Source organism: Caretta caretta, chromosome 2 (genome assembly GCF_965140235.1).
Source record: "Caretta caretta isolate rCarCar2 chromosome 2, rCarCar1.hap1, whole genome shotgun sequence".
In the NCBI taxonomy this organism is placed as follows: Eukaryota; Metazoa; Chordata; order Testudines; family Cheloniidae; genus Caretta; species Caretta caretta.
In genome coordinates this window covers 115,109,391-115,129,674 of record NC_134207.1, presented here as the reverse complement: position 1 = coordinate 115,129,674, position 20,284 = coordinate 115,109,391, and the positions used below count along the sequence as shown (strand labels likewise).

The 20,284-nt window shown below is 41.3% G+C and overlaps 1 protein-coding gene across 1 annotated transcript in view; it reads left to right on the top strand.

Annotated features, from left to right (window-relative positions):
• Positions 1-20,284, top strand: part of SYCP2L (synaptonemal complex protein 2 like) — a 54,012-nt gene that overhangs the window by 29,095 nt on the left and 4,633 nt on the right. The window contains exons 22-31 of the mRNA XM_075124736.1: positions 3,695-3,750; positions 5,053-5,107; positions 9,380-9,536; positions 10,871-10,920; positions 12,301-12,397; positions 13,648-13,724; positions 13,879-13,948; positions 16,698-16,829; positions 17,892-18,013; positions 19,524-19,618. Coding sequence (XP_074980837.1) covers positions 3,695-3,750; positions 5,053-5,107; positions 9,380-9,536; positions 10,871-10,920; positions 12,301-12,397; positions 13,648-13,724; positions 13,879-13,948; positions 16,698-16,829; positions 17,892-18,013; positions 19,524-19,618 — 911 coding nt within the window. The remainder of the gene's footprint in view (positions 1-3,694; positions 3,751-5,052; positions 5,108-9,379; positions 9,537-10,870; positions 10,921-12,300; positions 12,398-13,647; positions 13,725-13,878; positions 13,949-16,697; positions 16,830-17,891; positions 18,014-19,523; positions 19,619-20,284) is intronic.

Here is a 20,284-nt window from a genome sequence, read left to right as displayed (position 1 = left end):
CATTATAAAATAGGTGTCAGACTTAAGCCTGAAACTTGTCAAGAACTTTAATGAAAGCCAAAAAGTTGCATGAATGGTCTAGGTCTTTACAAGAAGTTACTGAGTACTTCTCTTAACTTCCTTCCGGATAGCTTCCACACATGAAACCTCTGATTTTTGTTACAGTAACTATCATTACCATTTGGTAGCATACAAAAATAGTCTTTCATCCCTATCCTTCAAAGTGGTGGCATAGGCAGGGCTGGTATTATGGTTGCCTGACCCTTCTCATTTTCATATCCTGTTCTCAGTTGCTTATAACTTTTCTGACTTTAACCATTTTGGCTGAAATTTTCCATGCTGGGTGTCTGCCTCAGGCTGAAATGTTTTGGAAAAGTTAAACCAAAATGGTTGTCACTTCTGAGAACGATGCTAGGGAAAAATAGTGGTAGCACACACTAAAATTCTGGTGACCTTTTTGTTTGAGACGTTCTAACACTCCACATTTGGGAGCATGGACTTGAAATTTGGTGTGTGTATCGGGAGCTGGTGGGGTCAATAGCCTTTATGAGGGATGTGCCGCTCTTCATCCCCATGAAAAGAGTTCTAAGCCTTTGAAAAGTTACAATTTGTAGGTACTTGGGACTTGCTAGAGAAGCACAGCTAAAAATCTCTGAAGATTCCATCCATCCTGAGCATGTTCCAGCCAGAGGCTCTGGAGGACTTTCTCTGCAATTGCAGCTCTGGGCTGCTGCAGGTCAGATCCAGGTCTGGGCACCAGAACTGAAAGCAGGGAGGCACTCGTGCGCTCTCTCTCTATCTGTCATGCTCTCAATGCCCCTTCCACCCTTATGATGCCCAGGCAGCATGGAGAAGAAAGCTGCCTGAGTCAAATGCAGAGGGCATGAGAGCTGGACTTGGTGTGAGTAGATTAGGAAGGAGGCTGGCAATGGTGGGAGGGTCTGGAGGCTGGCTTGGCAAGGACAGTGGGACTGAAAGTAGAGGGGAGAGAGGAGACTGGGACAGGCTGGACATGAAGACTAGGAGCCATTCAGATGAGGGAATGGAGGTGGAATTGGGGAGGGGGGACATTTCTGATGGGAAGTCAAAGTATTGGTTGAGAACTGGGTTTGGCTGAGGAAAGAGAATGGAACAAGGAGGGCTAGAGGGGTGTGTGTGTGTGTGAGAGAATTTCACTGAGACTGGATGGGATGGCAATGAAGAGGGACTGGGAGCCAGTGGGGATAAGGAATGTGAGCATGGGTGCAGGAGCCACTGGATGGTAGGTCGGGGGCAGAGAGACAGACAGGATGGGAAGCTGGGTGGGCAGGAACTGAGAACGATTTGGCAAGAAGGGTGAAAGGGATATATAAAGTCCTAGGGGAACTGGGATGCAAAGTCTAGCAGAGGAGACAAGGACTGGCTGGGGAAGGAGGCTGGGACAAGGAGCCAGGGTGGGGAAGAGACAGGACTGGCACAGAAATAGGAGTCAGGCATGGGGTGGGGAGGGATGGGCAAAAGATTCAGTGCCCTCTGGAAAACACTACTCTCCAGAGCCTGAAACAGAGCCAAAGATTCCTGAGTCTCACCATTCCTCTGCTGTTGGGTCTCACATTCTCATCTAGTGGTGGTCCACAGAAAGGATGATAACCTACTAATGCATTGTAATTTCAAGTGGCAGATGTCTCCCCAGTGGATCTAAAAGTTTCCACTCTACCCAGGGTGGTGTCAGTATGATGCAACAAGATTAAATTTCTTTTATTTAAGACTGTTTGTTTGTTTTGTTTGTTTTTTAAAAAAGAGAAAACTGCACACAAAAACCTAAATTAAAAGGATATTCTAAAGACAAGCCTTCACAAGATAGAAAATACCAGGGATTCAGCCTCAGCTCTGTCATGTATACATTATGATCATGATCACATCATAATTTTTTTTCTACAGGACCCTTGCCTCATTCAGTACCCAGGCTGGAGCTGGATCGGGGTGTGTGGTGAAAGACTTTAGGACCTCTGCTTCATTTGTTGCATAAGTTGGAATGTGTGTGGTGACTGAGGCAGAGGATTGCAGGAAAAGAAGGGATGATCCCCTGGCTGTTGAATGGCTGACTTGACACCCTATTTATTTACATTGGTAGAAGTGCTGAGCACTCAGTCAGTTGAAATCAATGGGAGCTGTGCTTTGTATGTATAAAGTGCTATATAAAGCTAAAGATTCTGGGAGTGGGGGAAATGAGTTCCTAGGGATCACAAACTGGGTACCCAAAATGAGTGGATATTTTTGACCTTCATCCTTCTGTGCTTCAGTTCCCCATTGGTAAGAATGAGATCATACCCCCTCATTGTAGAGATAAACTAATGTTTGTGCAATACTCGGATACTATTGAGATGGGCACCAGGAAAAGCCCATGAGGAAATTAATAATTCTGTTTTCAGGGTTTGAATAGTGTGCAGTAAAATAAGGCCTGGGGTCACACATTGAACAATGAGGAGGAAATGAAAAACTGAATAGCTGCTTGTTACGTGAGTACTGTCCATCCTGTGCACTGAATGAGGCAGTGAATCTGGTGGAAAAAGTAGTACGTGATCATGTAAATGATGACTGTTTCACAATACATACACACAAGGGAGTTGAATTAAGGTTGCATGGATAACTTTAATTCTGGCATTTTAACTCTAGAGTTGCTTTGCAACTTCACTGTTTGTTTTCAGAAATAATTTTGTGTGTGTGTAACATTAACTAGCCTACATAAGATAAGACCAGTCGACTAAGTGCCACTAGGGCTGGAGAATTCTTGTTTGTTTTGTGGTGAATATAGGTGCCCCTAAAGCTTCTGTTGCTGGCAGTAGAACTGGTGCATCTTCAACACTGGTGAAACATTAACATAATTTGCAAAAAGAAAAGGAGTACGTGTGGCACCTTAGAGACTAACCATTAAGACCTTTGCTAATGACGTTAAGATGTTTGCTAATGTTGATGCACCTTAAGTGCTTTTGATGTAATGTAAAGAAAAATGCAGAGCCAAGTGTCAAAACTCAACTGTTCTCCTAGGAATTCACTGAACTTCTATGTTAATCAGCACGTAGTGAAATATTTAAACAGATGGTGCAAAGAAATGCGGTTATTGTAACTAACAGCAGTTTAACTGCTCTCGGCCAGATTCCATTTACTGCCCCTATGCTTGCTATCCACTCAAATATTACCTCTTCCTGGTTTAATGCCTCTCAAATTCTAGCTGAAAGGAAAAATCTGAATCTCAGTCAAGTATTTGGCACCTTACATCTTTCAATACTACCACTAGGTGTCAGCATAAAGTACTGCTCTCCTACATTCTACAATATGTTACACTTATTTAGACTGAGATAAACAGCAATATCTTTAGCCAACATTTGCCATGTCTAGCATTTTGTGTTTTATCCAGAGTGCCTTGGCAATTATCAGGGTTATCCTGATTTGAATACCATTTTAGTAATATATTCTGTGATTCAGAATTCTTTTCGTAATAAAGCAAGGCAAAAGTGAAAAAATGCTGTTTTGAGAAACCTCTGTCTCACACTATATTGTTTCACTTAACTAATTCCTCCCATTTAAAAAGCAGTCTTATTCTGGAATATTTTTAGTCAGTTCCCTCTTTATCCCTTCCAAGACCTGACATGTATTCATTTAATAGAATATTGTATGAGATATTGAAACTTAAAATACGTGGCTTCTATTTTAGGTCACTGAAGCGAAACAAAAAATTCTTGGCCAGAAGATTTCTTTACAAAACCAGAGGTACAGCATCATATATCTTTTCATAGTAACATCTTGCATTGGTAAAGAACACAGTGTCTTTTTTTTTTTTAAGAAGATGTTGCTTTTATAAAGTTAGAACAAAAAGGAAGATGCCAATATATTTTTCTGAAGGTGGTTCCTTACCTATGTGTAATGGTGGTGGACACATTAGAAATATCTTTGTTGTTGGTATTGTATCTGATACAGAAAGACTGAGAGAAGAGAATAACCGTCCGAATCCTGTTAGGTTTTTTTTTACAAAAGAGATCCTGTTGTATTCAGTGCCTGAGATTTTCTAACTTGGGTGCCTAATATTAGGCACCCAACTAAAATGGCCTGATTTTTCCCCCGCTTCTCCAGCAGTGCTAGTTACACCACTCTCAGCATCCCTGTGAAATTAACGAGAGCTGTGAGGGGCTCAGCATTTCTGGAAAAATCGGGCCACTTAGGCACGTAGCTTTAGATGCCCCTTTAAATCTTGTTTAATAACTTCCTGTGTTAATATAGAAAGTAGGATCTGGCCTTCATTTTTGCCTCTAAATGATGGCTGCTGTTATGACTATCTTTTTCAGAGGGGGGGGGGGGAGTTGTGCATCTGAGGAATTGGTGTTCTCTGCTATTCTTCTTGTTTTTTAAAAAAGAAAAGGAGTACTAGTGGCACCTTAGAAACTAACAAATTTATTTGCGCATAAGTTTTCATGAGCTACAGCTCACTTCATCAGATGCATCACTAACCAGACATCTGTCTTCTGATGGGAAAGAGGCTGGATACTTTGAAGTCTGGTGCCTACAAAAGGATCAGCCAGGAGAGTGTTATAAAAGATGTTCCATAGTCACCCTTTTCTAAGCTCAAACATATCACCCTTATCTTCCTTTGCCCTTCAGACCCCTGGCTAATGCAAGCTGTTCCTGCAGTGTTTCCAACTCTCACATCTTTATCCTGAGGCTCACAGTAGTTGGTATCTTTCTTAAAGCAACAGCACCTGGAATCAAGAAACTGGCCTGAGAATCTTGACTTCCATTTAAAAAAAAATATTAAAAACTTCTGGTCCTGAGTGTTGCAGGGAAAAAGTTGAACTTGTGAAATGAATGCATCCTAAAGACTCAGAAACCAGAAAGCAAATAAACTCCACAATTAAGTATTTTAAAAAAATCTTATTTCTGTTTGACTCATGATTTTTGAATACATAGGGTTGGCAGTGCTCCTGCTTGCAGAATGGTCATATCTTTCCCAATCCATCATGATTTGTTGTGAGCTTCATTGACTAGTTCTAACATGCATAATTGTGGATTACTCAACAGAAGTCACAAAAATGGAAACATGAAACGGGAATCAACCAAACTAGAGAGAAGGCCGGTAGGTAATATATATTAATTATGGTAGATTGTATAGAGCATATGTGTAAATATTAAGTGGCCTATTTCTGCATGTAAATAAACTGAAAGCATGGCCTGTTTAAATTCACTTGGGGAAATGGAGAGGTTAAAATTGGTGATGGTGAACCTTCCCCAGATTTATTCAAATGCATGATAACTTTCTCTCAGCTAATCAAACTTCCATACCTGTGGAGAACCTATTGTGGGAGCTAGCACCTATGCTGCACTCTTTGTGGGGTCGTGACCACCACTTAACTGAAAATTTACATGCACTCTCTTGTTCCCAGTGCTCTGGATCTGAAGTCAGACAGCTGATGCCCAGACAGCCAGGCTTGAGTAGTCAGGAGGGGGTTAAACTAATAATAAAATGGGAGTGTAAAAAGAAGGAAGATAGGACCACTCAGCAAAAAAAATCAAGATGTTGAGAACAAAATTTAATCAAGGAACTAAACAACATGAAGGAAAAAAATTATTCATTTGCCTATACACCAATGGTAGGAGCCTGGATAACAAACGAGAGGAACTGTAATTGCTCATTTTATGAGAGAATATTTGATCTAGTTAGTATTACTGAAACCTGGTGGGACGGGTCACATTATGGTCCTAGATGATTGGCATGCTAAAATCAATTTAGGAAGGATCACGTGGGCAAAAGGGAAGAGGAGTGCAATTCCCTGTCAAAAATGGCATTACCAGTTTCTGAGTCACTGATAACTTAGAAGAAAATGATTTTAAATGCTTATGGATTAAGGTGCTAATAAGTTCAAGATGGGGTATTAGTTGTGTGATTTGGTGATCTGTAGCAGACACCAAGGGAACATGATGACCGGCTCCTTACACCCCTATCTATAAGGTGTAGGAGAAAGAAGCTGCATGATCCATGGGGGACTTCAGTTTGAGTGACACATGCTGGAGGTCTCATGCTGCCAGGACTAAAGCATCCTTGGAATTTCTGAACATTATAGATGACAATTTCCTAATCTTACAAAGTATTGGAATATTAGACCTTGTCTTAACAGACAAGAGGATGACAGAACTAAAAATTAGATTATGTACAAGTGACATTAACTAAATCACATTTATAATATGCAAATAGAATGAAGTCCCATATTGTCCAGTAATATGTATATACTTGGTGCTTTAAAAAGACTAATTTCACAAAGCTGAAAACAACTGGAAGGAAGAACTTAATCTGAAAAAATGTGAGTGATGATCGGGAATTGTGTAAGAACATTTTACTGGCCCAAAAAGTCGTAACCGAGAGAGAAGCCCAAACTGGTTTTGAGAGGAAGAGAAGGCAGCTAGTGGAGATGGTTGCAAATTGGGGTTTGAGGGGCAGTTGATAGTAAGGAGTATAAATCAGAATCTATAAATTGAAGAAAAATAAGGGAAGCAAAGGGACACAAAGAAATCTATAGCCAGCAGAGTTAAGGATAGTAAGAAGGAGTTTAAAAAAAGATTGTTAGGAACAAAAAGAATCTGAGCAATGGTATTGGTCTGTTACTAGAAGGAAATGGTAGAATTATTAATAATTATGCAGTAAAGGCAAAAGTGTTCAATAAATATTTGGGGGAAAAACAGATGATTTAGTCATATGGTAACACATTATCTATTCCACTAATATCTCAGGAAGAGCATCTATGAAAGTTAGACATTTTTAAATCCGCATCCAAGAGTTTCTAAAAGAGCTGGCTCAGGAGCTCACTGGACCATTAATGATTATTTTGTCTTGGAACACTGGGACAGTTCCAGAGAACTGGAAGAAAACTAATGTTATGCCAATATTTCAACAGGATAAATGAGATGACCTGAGTAATTATAGGCCTGTCAGTCAGACATTGATGCTAGGCGAAATAATGGAGTGCCTGATATGAGACTTGACTTAAAGGAGAGCGATTAATGCCAATACCTTAGGTTTATGGAAAATGGAACTTCTCAAACTAACTTGATATCTTCTGTGAGATGACAAATTTGGTGGACAAAAGTAATAATGTTGATATAATAGACTTCTGTAAGGTATTTAACTTGATTTTAATTTAAAAAAAACACTAGAGTATGAAATTAGCATGGAACATATTAAATGGATTAAAAGCTGGCTGACAGGTCTCAAAATGTAACTGTAAATGGGAACTCATCATTGAGTAGGCATGTTTCCAGCAGGGTACCACAGGGGATCAGTTTTTGACCCTACTCTATAAATCAATGACCTCAGAGAAAACATAAAATTATTACTGATAAAGCTTCCACATGACCTGAAAATTGGGGTAGTGGTAAATAATGAAGAGGACAGGTCACTGATACAGAGTAACCTGGGTCACTTGGTAAGTTGGTTGCAAGCAAACAATGTATTTTTAGTATAGGTAAATCTAAATGTATACATTTAGAACAAAGAATGTAGGCCATACTTAGAGGATACTTGGCAAGCATTAACTCTGAAAAAGATTTGGGGGTTGTCATGGTTAATCAGCTGAACATGAGCACCTACCTATTGCAATGCTGTGGTCAAAAGGGTAGCGCAGTCCTTGAATACAAAAATAGGGGGAATCTTGAGTAGGAATAGAGAGGTTATTTTACCTTTGTATTTGGCATTGGTGCAACTGCTGGTGGAATACTGTGTTCAGTTCTGCTGTCAACAATTCAAGAAGGATGTTGATAAATTGGAGAGGGTTCAGAAAAGAGCCATGAGAATGAGTAAAGGGTTAGAAATCATGCCTTTATAGTGATAGACTTAAGGAGCTCATTCGCTTAACAAAGAGAAAGTTAAGGGGTGATTAGATTAGTCTGTAAGTACCTACATGGGAAACAAATATTTAATAATGGACTCTTCAATCAACCAGAAAAAGTTCTAACATGATCCAATGGCCGGAAGTTGAAACTAGACAAATTCAGACTGAAAATAGGTGTAATTTTTTTAATGGTAAGAGTAATTAACCAGTGGTACAATTTACCTAGGGTTGTAGTGGATTCTCCATCACTGACCATTTTTAAATCAAGATTGGATGTTGTTCTGAGAGAGCTGCTCTAGGTATTATTTTGGTGCCATTCTATGGCCTGTATTATACAGGAGCCTGAGATAGGTGAGCAGGGAACGGGGCTTTATTGATGGGGCTGAGGGGCTTGTCTACATGAACAGTTACACTGTGGCAAACTGTGGTGTAACTCTACCCCACACTAGCCTACCATAGTCTAACTGTCCATGTGCGCCCTGCTGACATGTGTTAAGTTTGTTAGAACATTTTGAGTTAGTCCTGTTTTCAAAGCAGACTAGCTCAAAGCACTCTAATGAACTGATAACACCCATCAGCTGGGTGCAGAGCCATCCTTACCCATACACAAAGTACGCAGCTGCGTAGGGCACCAGGAAATTTGGTGCACCAAATTTCCTGGTGCCCTGCACAGCTGCATGCTGCTCCAGCCCCTGCTCCGGTTCTTCCCTATGTCCCCCAACCCTGCTCCTCCCCAGCCCCGCCCCCACTCCCCTGAGGACTTCAGAAAGGGTCAGCCGGGCCTGCACTCACTGGTAAGTAGAGCGACCCAGCCCCAGCTGTGCTGCCGGCGAGTGCTCAGGGCAGTTCCCCCCCCTTTTCCCCCAAGCTTCGGAGCCAGGGGAGCAGAGCAGGCTGGGGCCAGGTCACTCCACTTCTTGTAGGAAGTGGCCAGCCTTCTCCCCTCCCCCACCCCCGCAGAGGTCTGGGGCTGCATAGGGAACCAAAATAGGTAGGGACGGCCCTGGTTGGGTGCATGCTGACAGGCCATGGTAGACTAGTGTGGGGTAGATTTATACTCCGTTTGCCACGGGCTAACGGTTTGTATTGACAGTCCTTATGTTGCGTGCTGCTATTGTTTTGTGATTCAGAGCAGCTGAGAGTGTCTACACAGCAAAGAAAAACCTGCATCCACTGGAGACTTTATTGCTGTCTTGAAATTACGATTTGGTGGTGGCTGCACCTGCACCCTAAACGTGTATGTGATCTTAATACTGATAAGAGGTGCTGGACGGACCGCTTTAGACACTTAGGGTATGTTTACACAGCTACTAGACCCTCACAATGGGCCCATGCCAGCTGACTTGTGCTTGCGGAACTCGGGCTGCGGGACTGTTTCGTTGCAGTGTACCCTTCCAGGCTTGGGCTGGAGCCAGAGGTCTGGGCCCCTCCCTCCACACAGGGTGGTGTGGTGGGCTTCTGCTGGTGAAAAGATTTGCACTGCCATTCATTTTTGGAAGTTAGAACTGACTTATTAGTATATTTAGTCTGATTATAGGAAACATCTTTTCTCCGAAAGTAATCGCGACTCTCCAAGCAATAGTCAGAGTGAAAAGAGCTGGATCCTAGATTCTCAGAAAAAATCATTAACAAAAACCCTAGATTATACCCGAAGAAGGCCAAGGGTCAGAAGTAAATTAAAAGGTAAGGGCTATGTCATGTGTGGCACAACATAGCTGATGTAACCTACTGTGTAACAAAGGTGTAAACTGAATGGTGAAAACGTCCAAGTCTTGGTTTCGGTTGGGCAGTGTTTGTGAGATTGAGGACTTGAATGAAAACTGACTGGCTGTGGCCCAGTTTGCACAAGACTAAAATCATGCTGGTATTCTAATAGGTTAGGGAAGAGTTGGCCAAGATTTTTGCCTGCCTGTCCCTGCCTTGAGGGAGTGCATCGGTTCTTAACAACACATGTTTGTAATTTAGGTATAAAATGAGATCCTGGGGTGCTCATAGATGCTCAGGTAGTGGCAATGTTCAAAGTATGGCTTTCTATCTCTGCCCAGCAAGAATGTTATGAGCTTTCCTGGAGGTTGGGGACTCTGCTACAATTTTCCATGCCTTTGCTGAAATGCCAGCTAGATGGGGCTGCATCTTCAAACCCAGCAGAAACCGAACCTGCTGCAGAAAGAGGCTGCTGACTTCTTTACTTTTTCAGACTCATGAGTGCTCATCTTCTGTTCTGGGTACTTCTGCAATAAAATATAAATGGACATTCTAAAGGTTGATAGTGTCTTTCACTCACACATCATATACCATATATCTCTCCCAAGGACACTCCGCTGCCATTTCATTTGTTTTATTACTACTATTACGCTTAAGGGCTCAGTCATGACTAGTTGTGCAGATCTCATCGCCCCATGCCAATGGGGAGGAGGTTCCAACCCATTCAGAAGATTATAGGTTAAACTCAAGAGGTTCAGACACAGCTCCAGTGCTCCATAATCAGCAGTGGTTTCTGAACCTCTTGAGTTTAACCTATAATCTTCTGAATGGGTTGGGACCTCCTCACCATTGGCATGGGGAGATGAGATCTGCACAACTAGTCATGACTGAGCCCTTTAGCGTAGTAGTAGTAGTAGTAGTAATAAAAAAAAAAATGAAGTAGCAGCAGAATGTCCTCAGGGAAGGTCCCTCAACTTTAAGCCCCCTTCCCATTCATCCCCGCGCTTGTTTGCCCGACTTTGGATTTGTTGCCCTTCCAAACCAGCTGCAACGTCCACCTTTTTGCCCAGATGTTCGAGGCTGAAGTGGTCTTAATAGTATTTGAATTTGCGCTAATGGGCAGCTCTGTAAGCAAATGAGTGGTTTTTAAATTTTAGTGTGGAGATGCCGTTAAGTTGGGCCTTGTACATATTGTGAAAATCCAAATAAAATTGAATGAAACTTAACCATGTTGCAGATAACTGTAAATTGACAGGTGAGGAGCAAAAGTGTGCCATGTTGCCAATAATTGGATAAAACCTTTTCTCTTACAGTGTTGCCGTTATCATCTGCAAGTAGTGGCAGTGATTACCACACAAAGAAAGTAAGATGCTATGGTTTTTAGATTATGCTGCTACTGATGTTAATGCATTACTTATGTGAAGCACGTTAAGGGATGAATACGTAGCATGTAGCTAGGTAAATATCAAGAGTTATACCTGGGTTTTCAAATACAACCTAAATACTTTATCCTTTTGAAGGAACATATAATTCATAGACTAGTCTGCTAGCATCAAGGTATATTGAGCTGCTAGCTGCAGGTGTGTTGCATCTCAGGGCTTGTCTACAGGGTGAGTGACTGGCTGTGCAGCAACCCAGAGTGTGAATTTACAGTACACCAGTTTGCTTCACAGTAACTAGTCAGGGGGACATCACGACAGTGCAGTGAAAGTCCTGGAGTGCAGCTTGGTGTGTACTACACACTTCAAAGCAGTGTTCACTAAAGGATCTTACCTACATTCTCCTCTACCTTTAGTAAGGAATCTGCTAGAGGTTAGGGGTAGGATGTATTTTAGTTGGAGGTTTAAGGCCTAGAGGCATATGGAACATGTAAAATCATAGAATTTCTACCGCAAATGAGCCTCACTTAGGTTTTATTTACCTGTCATTCTTGGGAGCAGGGCAGGAATTAACCTGCATAATCCAACATCAGCTTTGGAAACCCAGGCATACTTCAGTTTAGATAAGCCTTGATGAGCTACAGCAGCTTATTTGAATATTTGGAACCTCATGGCAGGCCCTGTGCTCCTCTACCCTGTCACTGTTTCTCTTCTCCCCTCCCTCCTCTGTTTTTGTCTGAGCCTCCTGTCCCACTTCCTTCAGTGGTAGACTGGCTCCCCTCTGGCCATCTTTTGGGCTCATGTTCCCATACTCCCTGGATAACTCTCACTCCCAATCAATTTTTCCATTTGATTCAGAAATATGGACCATAAACATGGCTACAGGCTGCATGGCATGCCGCCAAACTACACTTCAAATAATGGACAATAGTGATGCCAAACTTTTCCACTGTTCCAAATGTTAGTATTGCCATGTCTTGTGAGCATAGGAGATACTGTATGAAGTCAAGGATGTTTGCGAAAACGTGATAAATAGTCAGTAACTATCAGAAAGCTTATACCAGGCTTCTTACATTTTCTCTCCTTCTGCTCTCCGTTAAATACTTTGTGGTGTTTCATATGAAGAATGACTTGAGTTGTAACTGGTACTTGCTAAAGTGGAAATTTTTGAGTGCCTCAGATTTAAGAGCATGAGTCCCTTGCAAATCAATGGCACTTATGTTCCTAAACCCCTTGGGTGTTTCAGGAAATCTCCCTCGAGGAGCCTATACATGCTAATAGCCTAGTCACTACTTGTGATGTTTGTTTTGCTTCTTGTTTTGCTTCTTGAATAAAATATGTACTTAAAAATACATATATTTTAGGTTGGTGTTTCAAGACCAACAATGCACAGGAAAGTGCTGAAGAAGGAAATCAAATCCAGTGCAATGAGGCTTGATTTCTCTGCAGTGGAACTCCCTGGTATTTAGTGTTTTGTTTCCTCCCCATTCCCATACAGTCTACTAGAAAGAAGCCACATACATTTTTATATTCCCTTTATCCCCCTGTTCCCCAGAAATTCCTGCCCACTTGTGCCTCTCATAGCAGTCGTGAGACTTCATCAGTGTTTTAAGTAAACTGTTTTGGATGGGGGGGGGGCACTAAGCGATATTTTGTTCCCTGCTACACAAGTTCAAGTCTACTCAGTTCATCACTACATTGGGAGGGCTGCTTATGCTTTGTGCTAGACTGGTTTGTCATCCATGCTTGAATATCCAATACCAATAGATGGAGGGGAGAGGAAGGGGAAGAAATCAGATTTAGGATTTCTGGCACTTGGGAACTGAATATGACATCAACATCAATGGCTCAAGTCCACGAAAATTGGAATTTTCTTTTCTGAATAGCACTCTTAAATTTGTAAAGAGGCTGTTAAACTGATTAATGATTTGTATTGTTTTAAACTTGAAACAAATCTTTGCTGAAGATTTTTCCATTCCACAATAGTGGTCTCTCTTATGATGTAAACATTCCTAACAGTCCTCTGTTACAGTTTACAATGTAATTTCAATTTAGGTATATTAGTGTATCTATCCATACATATACATACTGCCTTCAGAGCTTCTACTATATGTAAGTAACTAGCAGTTATGGATCTATATACACAATGCGGTTGTGTCCTGGGATATTTGGATCCAGTGTGATAATGTGTATTATGGTAAGCTAAACCTTACATTTTGGGGCTGGAAAAATTAGCTGTCTGTCCAACAGTTTTTACAGCCTAATGTCTCCATGTCTGAAAAAGCTACTGTAATAAAATGCCATCTCATTCCTCTCATGTCCTAGCATCATAAAAAATTATCCTGCTGGTCATGTCCCTGCTTGTAGTTTGCCTGGTAATACAGAATTTTATATGTAGTGCTCTGAAGTATTTTCATTTTTCTCTGCCTTACTTTGTCCCCTCCAGGAACATACTTGCTGGAATAGATAGTGATGCGTGTATTTGCTTCAGATGTGCTCATTGCCACTGCAGCAGTCCTGGGAAGGGAAAGAATGCTGTTCAACTGCAGCTCAAAATACAATAGCGCTCTCTCTCGTACTGATTGTAGAAGAAGGTGGTGGTGGTTGTTCCTCACTATTCAATGCACTTGGTCGATATACAATCCAAAATCGATTGCCTGTATTACCTGTCTATTAATTCATCACTTATGCAGTTAAAGCACTTCTTTCAGATGATTTGGAAGCAGATGATCTGACACTACCATTAAGTGCATCTTCCCATGACTATTCTGATGCTGGAGAGAAGAAAGTGAGGTTTACATTTTACCCTGTTCTATTCTGTTTATATTACTTTTAATATGAATAGTTAGACAACAATAAGTTTTGTTTGGAAATGAGGTGGCCTTTTTTTTCCTGTCTACACAGCTAATGCAATGCACCTTTCTCTTTCCCCCTCTCTCTAGAAATATGAGGAGGTATCCAGTAAATTCCCAGGAGAAGATAAAGTCTCCAAATTTAAACGAAAAGGCTCAGGTATAATAGACACCATCTAAGTAAACACAGAAGTTTTTCTGCATGAAGCAGGGTGCCTAACTGCCCCTAGTCTCTGAAAATCTCCCCCATACATCAAGTGTCTGAATAGACTTCATTTTCTTGTTGTGCAAATTGTGAGACTGTTTCCGTGCCGTAGCTCTTATACGACTTTACTCCTGTCTAAGACTCTCATATTTATTTTTAGTCACATTATTGGTTAACTGAGGCCATCTTGAGCAGAGACACGCAGAGCAAAGACCCTAAGAATGGGGTGGGGGTGGGGAAATCTGAACCTTATTACAGAATTGGAACTATGACGTAATTAAATCAGCACTTCGTTTAAAAATAGTCAGCTATATTCCCCAGCTATAAGAGCGGAGGGTAAACTTTGTGCTCAAGGTTGTCCTTATATTTAATCCCTTTCTAATAATGACCGTTTTGGTTTTACTACACAGTATTTCTACTAAAGGCAAGCACAGTGTGGAGGCTTTACAATATTGAAAGGTTTTAGCTGCTCTCTTGTTGGGCACCAGCATGTAGAAATCGAATCCTTTTCTCGTTTTGCTTGATTACCATCTGCTGTCCTTTTGAGAGAGCACAATTAATTTGTCGCAGAGTGTATGTGTAGTTGTATTTATCTTGAGGGTATGCTTTATCTGTGTAATTTGCAATATGACACTGCTTCTGCAGGAACGTCCAAGGATCTTCTTTCCCTAGCACCTTTCTCTACTAACACTTTCTGTGTGGCCTTTGCATAACTGCCTGGCAACTAGAAGAGGACAAAGCCAAGAGGGTGTGGAGGGTTAGCATCTTGTTAGAGAAGCATGAGGGTTCAAGTTCTCTGACCTGAGGCATCAAAATGGAATGCCACTCTGATAGTGGTGCATGATTCGTGTCTTGCCTGGTCACTCAGTTCTTCAAGTTGCTAATGACTTTTATTGCATTAAAGATGTTCTGTAATAATGGCTTATTAACAATGCTGTGAATCTTAGTTGAAGCAAAATCAAACAAATTTGCCTGGCTTTAGTGAAAAGAATTCCTATGATCACTACTTTTTAAAATATATTTTCCCCCTCTTGTGACCTATTTTGTGTACAGTTTAATGATGGGGTATTGCTTGTGTTTTCAACCTGTTTGTGAATATTTAATTCCCATACTTAAAAAGCGTCAGTACAAACTACTGTCATCTACTCTAAGTAAATAAATTACCAGTGACATGTAAGGACATGTCTTCAATGAGGATGAATTCACATAATCCTCTTCTAATCTGCTGTTCAAGTGGAGCTGCAGCACATCCTTCCTTGTTGGAAGAAAACCAGCTATACGCTAGCTAAACGACAATAGGGTTTTGGTGTGTGATGTTCATGCAGACGTTCTCGACACTGATCCAATTACCAGACGAAACACTTGGTTCACTGTAAGGTTGCTACTGTGTTATTATGTATATATGTTATACCAAGGAACTGTTGGTTTAAAAAAACCCAACCCACCAAAAACCCATTGTGAGTCTGAGACCTCATCTTCCAGGTACAGGCTGTAGGAAGTGAACCTCAGGCCTCAGTGGGTGTGTCTGTGTAAGATGGGAATCCCTTCCCCTGCACCAGGTGTAGATGTAACCTATGAGTACCCATACACCAGATCAGTCTAGCACTTTCCTGAATTACCATAGAGGAGAGAAGAGAGTCAGCGTGTCTGAATTTATTATCATTTGCAGTTAATGGTGGCTTTAAGTCAGCAGTTGTGGTAGCTCTAGTCTACAGTGTAAATGTAACCCTATTACATAGCATTGGCCTGCTAAACCCAGGGTTGTGAGTTCAATCCTTGAGGGGGCCATTTAGGGATCTAGGGCAAAAATTGGGGATTGGTCCTGCTTTGAGCAGGGGGTTGGACTAGATGACCTCCTGAGGTCCCTTCCAACCCTGAGATTCTATGAATTGATTCTATGAATTGAATTGGGTGGCTATCTGGTTATTTATGGAGAACCTGCATTGTGATATTCTGTGTGCTTTTGTTTGGAGATATTCTTGGGGGCGTAATTGAATATTCAATTTACGGCATGAACTCTGAAAGGGTGCCAGCACCCCAAGATACCACTGCCCTGTAGCGCTTATGAGCTGCTCGGGGGCCACAGCTGCTCCTGCTGTGCGCTGCCTTACAGAGTTTAGGAATAATCCACAGAGTTCCTGTTTCTCCTAGCCCTGATAAACTTCAAAAAGCACATGTTGCACCATGCACACGTCATCAGTTGCACATCATTAAAGCTGATAATGAGGACTGTTTTTATAAGTGTACTCCTTAAAATATGGCTTCTGTCTCCTTAGATGAGCCTAAGCCCTAAGAGCATTAAATTGGTATGTGAAGTTTGAAGTTTTACTTGTGATCCTTATTTCCCTCTCTCCAGCTGCTCTTGTTGGCACGCTGGAAGAGGTGGAGATGAGGCTATGTGCACTCACTGCCCTTGTCTGCACACTCTTCCAGCCACGTGTGCATGGGAGAAGCAGCAGTTCTGCAGAGGCTGTGCAGGGTCTGATGATGTAGGTAGCCTGTGCAGAGGAATAAGGAGACTCCAAACTGTCCTGCAGAAATGTACAATCAGTGTCTCAGATAAATTTGGATTGTTCACTGAGACTCTTGTAAACCAGAAAGCAATGCTAGCTATTGCAAGGTTGGTAGGCCACTGTTCAGTCCTGCTAAATATTCAGTGTGGAACTAAGTTATAGATCTCTACTGTACCAGTATTGTTTTTTAGATCAATCGCTTGGTGGTGTCGTAAAAAAGCCTAAACTTTCAAGATGGCAAATGGATCAGTCATTTCCTGGCATTTCTCCTGAGCCAAGAAAACTTTTTGATTCAATAGAGAAGAAAAAGGAGATTCAAACAGGTAACACCAGGCCGGTGTTTAAAACAAGCATTTCAAAACCTTTGTAACTTGGCCTTATTGACTGAAATTGTAGTTTGTGTCCAAACCTAGAGAGAACTATAGTGAACGCCTCTTAAAGTGAGCCATTCTAATGGGATCAAATTGTGAACTTGAAAAAGTGTAAATAACTGTTAACTCCATGGAAATAAATGGAGTTAGAGGTATACATTAGAGGAGAATTGGTCCCGTTATTTGCAAGTTCTGGTGTGGAAGCTGCATGGAATTGACATATAAATGTCCAGAAATGACAGCAGTTTCAAGTGTACCTGCTCCCAGATTTCAACTTAATGGACAGTCAAGCCCACTGTCTTGCCCCTTCTATAGATACTAGCAACTTTTGTTGAAAGTACATGGAAATCACTGCCAAATCAGAATGGTAGCGGGTTGCATCAATGCACAGTGACTGTAAAGGACGACACAAGAGGCAAAGCGGTGGTATCAAGGCCTGTGCTACAGAGTAAGTCCTCCAGAAAGTGCAGAGACCACACACTTTATGAAGAGAGACAGTCTTTGGTTTTCCTGGGACACACTTCCCTCTGGGGAATGGAAGCAAAGGAGCCCAGGACGGGGCTGTCGCAGGTTGCAGCCAGAGAGTAGCAGGATGTTTTTGTTGCCTCATTTCTGTACATAGTTTCTATTCCTAGTAAAGGGTTTATCTGGAAACAAGCCTGCTCATCAATAAGATATTAAGAAGCCCAATATTTTTTGGTCTGATGCCCCATATTTACATGTTAATACATTGTATACTTGGTTGGTGCCCAAATATCTGTTCTACAATACAGTCATTTGTAATAGATTGACAACTCCTTCTCAGACTTCCTCAATTTTGAGGTTGTTCTGTTCCAGTTTCCAAGAACTTTGGAAGAGTGACCATGAAACACCGTCTCGCCTCTAACATAGGTTGTCACTTGCATCTCGTGTAGTGAAGGAATGTGCTGCAGTGCAACAGATAACAATTAGGATCAAGTCTGCTCGAGTGCTTGGGAAACATTTTGCATGGAGTTGCACCTTCCTCTCTTGCAGGTCGGGAATCAGATGACTCAGATGACACCTTTGTCTCTAAGATACTGCATGAGGACGTCAGTGATTCTGGTGTCATTGCTGCCTTTGAAAGCTTTACCAACCAACTAACAAAAACATTCTGGGTAACTCTACAGTGTGCATGATATTCCTAGTGTGTATTCAGTGTCTGGCATTGTAGACCTAAACAAAGCAACCAAACAGCTGATTAGCTGGGGTGCTTGACCCTACTGTCCTTAAATTAATACATCTGGGGGAAGGGAGTTAGTTGGAGAGTCCTTTATTCAGGAACTCATTCCCCCACATCTAGGTATGCTGCAAGGCCCAGCTATTCTCAGAAATGCCCAAGGGGAGGTAATGGATTGGTTGTGAGAGGATGGTTTTAATTGGAATGGAGAGTTCTTTTAAGTGAAACTTTATTCTGTGATGTCAATTTAATTGTATTTAGATGTTCCAACTAATTTGATGGAAAGGAACAACCCTTTTTAATCCTATCCCAACATAATAGTGGCATACCTACTTCTACTAGTTGCAGGGTTGGGGCCACACATATATTTAGAGTATATAAGCAGACATATACAGCGGGGGGGGGGGGGGAAGGGGAGAGATAATTGTATTGTTTTGGGTGGGTTCTTTAATTTATGGAAATTATTGGCTACTGTACAGAGAGAACAGTGACCAGTAATGTCCATAAACTAAGTAAGCATCTTTTCTGTAATGAATCAGAAAACTATATAGGCTGGCTGAGTAGCTAGAGCTTATGTAGACCTCCAGGTATGTTCACACAGCATTTTGGAGTTTGTGGGAGCAGACCTCCCAGTGTGGGTCAACAGATCTGGGCTAGTGGGCCTCGCACTAGTGCTCTAAAAATAGCTGTGAAGACAGCACTTTGAAGATGTTACTTGGGCTGGGGTGTGGGAAGGCTTCACCTCCTGAGTCACAACTTCAAAGCGCTGTCTATACTGCTACTTTTAGAGCACACCACAAACCCTGCAGGCTCAAGCCTGTTGACCAAGGCTGGAAGGCTTGCTCCAAGATGCTCTGTAGATGTACTCATAAGGACCTAGACATGTCTCTTTGGATTTATATTACATGGAGGCAGTTGATTTACCATGGAACTTAGTTATGACCCCAACACACACTGGGGGAAAAAAATCATGTTGTTGTTGTTGACCTGAGATGGTGCTAACTAACAGTCTGATTTTGCAGCCCTTCTGTCCCACTTCAGGGTGTGAGTAAGGACTGTAGGATAAGGCCCTTAGTAACTTCTCAGGCAGTAATCTGTTCTCTTTATGGGTTAGATGTTCACTTGTAGCATACTCTGTGTATTTAAGGCTTTATCTACAGAGTTCCAATGATATAAGTAAAGGAGTGAAAATAAATTGATTTAGTTAAACCAGTGTGAACCTTTGTGTAAACACTTTTTCAAAAAAAATTGTTTGTTTGTTTGTGTCTTATTTCAGGTTAGCTTATGTTGATTAGAAGCAGGTTTAAACTAAACCAAAATAAGTTTGCCATGTAAGGGGTGGCACCAGTTCAGCTAAACCAGTAGAAATGTATATGTGGACAAGTTTTAGACTAAGTGTTTTGTTTTGGTTTGACATTGTATATTAAGATGTCTATATTGTGCTCTAGTCCAGGTACAAAAGAATGGAGATTTGTGCAAAGAATGCTTTGAAGACATCTGAAAAAAGTGTGTCAGCTTTATTATATCAGATACATCAATGCAGGTAACTAATTTGCTACTTGCCAAAAACAGCTTAAAATTTGCATGAGTTTTCTAGTAACCCTGAAAAATGAATGCCTTTTGTAATAGAACTTGGCAGTAAAGTATTGCACTTCTTAGGGTTACAAAACAAAATGACAGTAGCTGACTTGTTTAAAAAAAAAATCCATTGGGAGGAGAGCTCCTGTGATGTTCACTTGTTTGTGGTGAGTAGGGCTGTTTGCGTATAATGAATCCCTCCTGCACTAGTGGAGCTGTATGTGTAGGCAATGTTGTGCATAACCCACTTTCCCTGCAAGGGGGATGAGAATGGAGTCAATGCAAAGGGTACTGGAGCCAAGAGACTGGACAACAGAGGCATTTTGTGTCCCGTTGACTGGAAGTCCAGGTTAAAAAGTCTGCTTCAATGAAATTCTTTTCGTTTGTTACACTCAAATGGCATCACTTGCCTCCCCTTTCAACAGAAAAATAATGAAACAGAAGTCAATTTCTAGAAAGCTCTTCATACTCTTAATGTCATCTCTATAGTCAGTTAAGCTGTGATGCTTAACTGCATAAATATAAATCTAATTAATGCACAAGCACAGTTTGGGATCAATATTGATATAGACTAATCATGAACATCTCTCATGTCCTTGCTCACGAATGTGCGTCAGTGTGTAGGATTTGG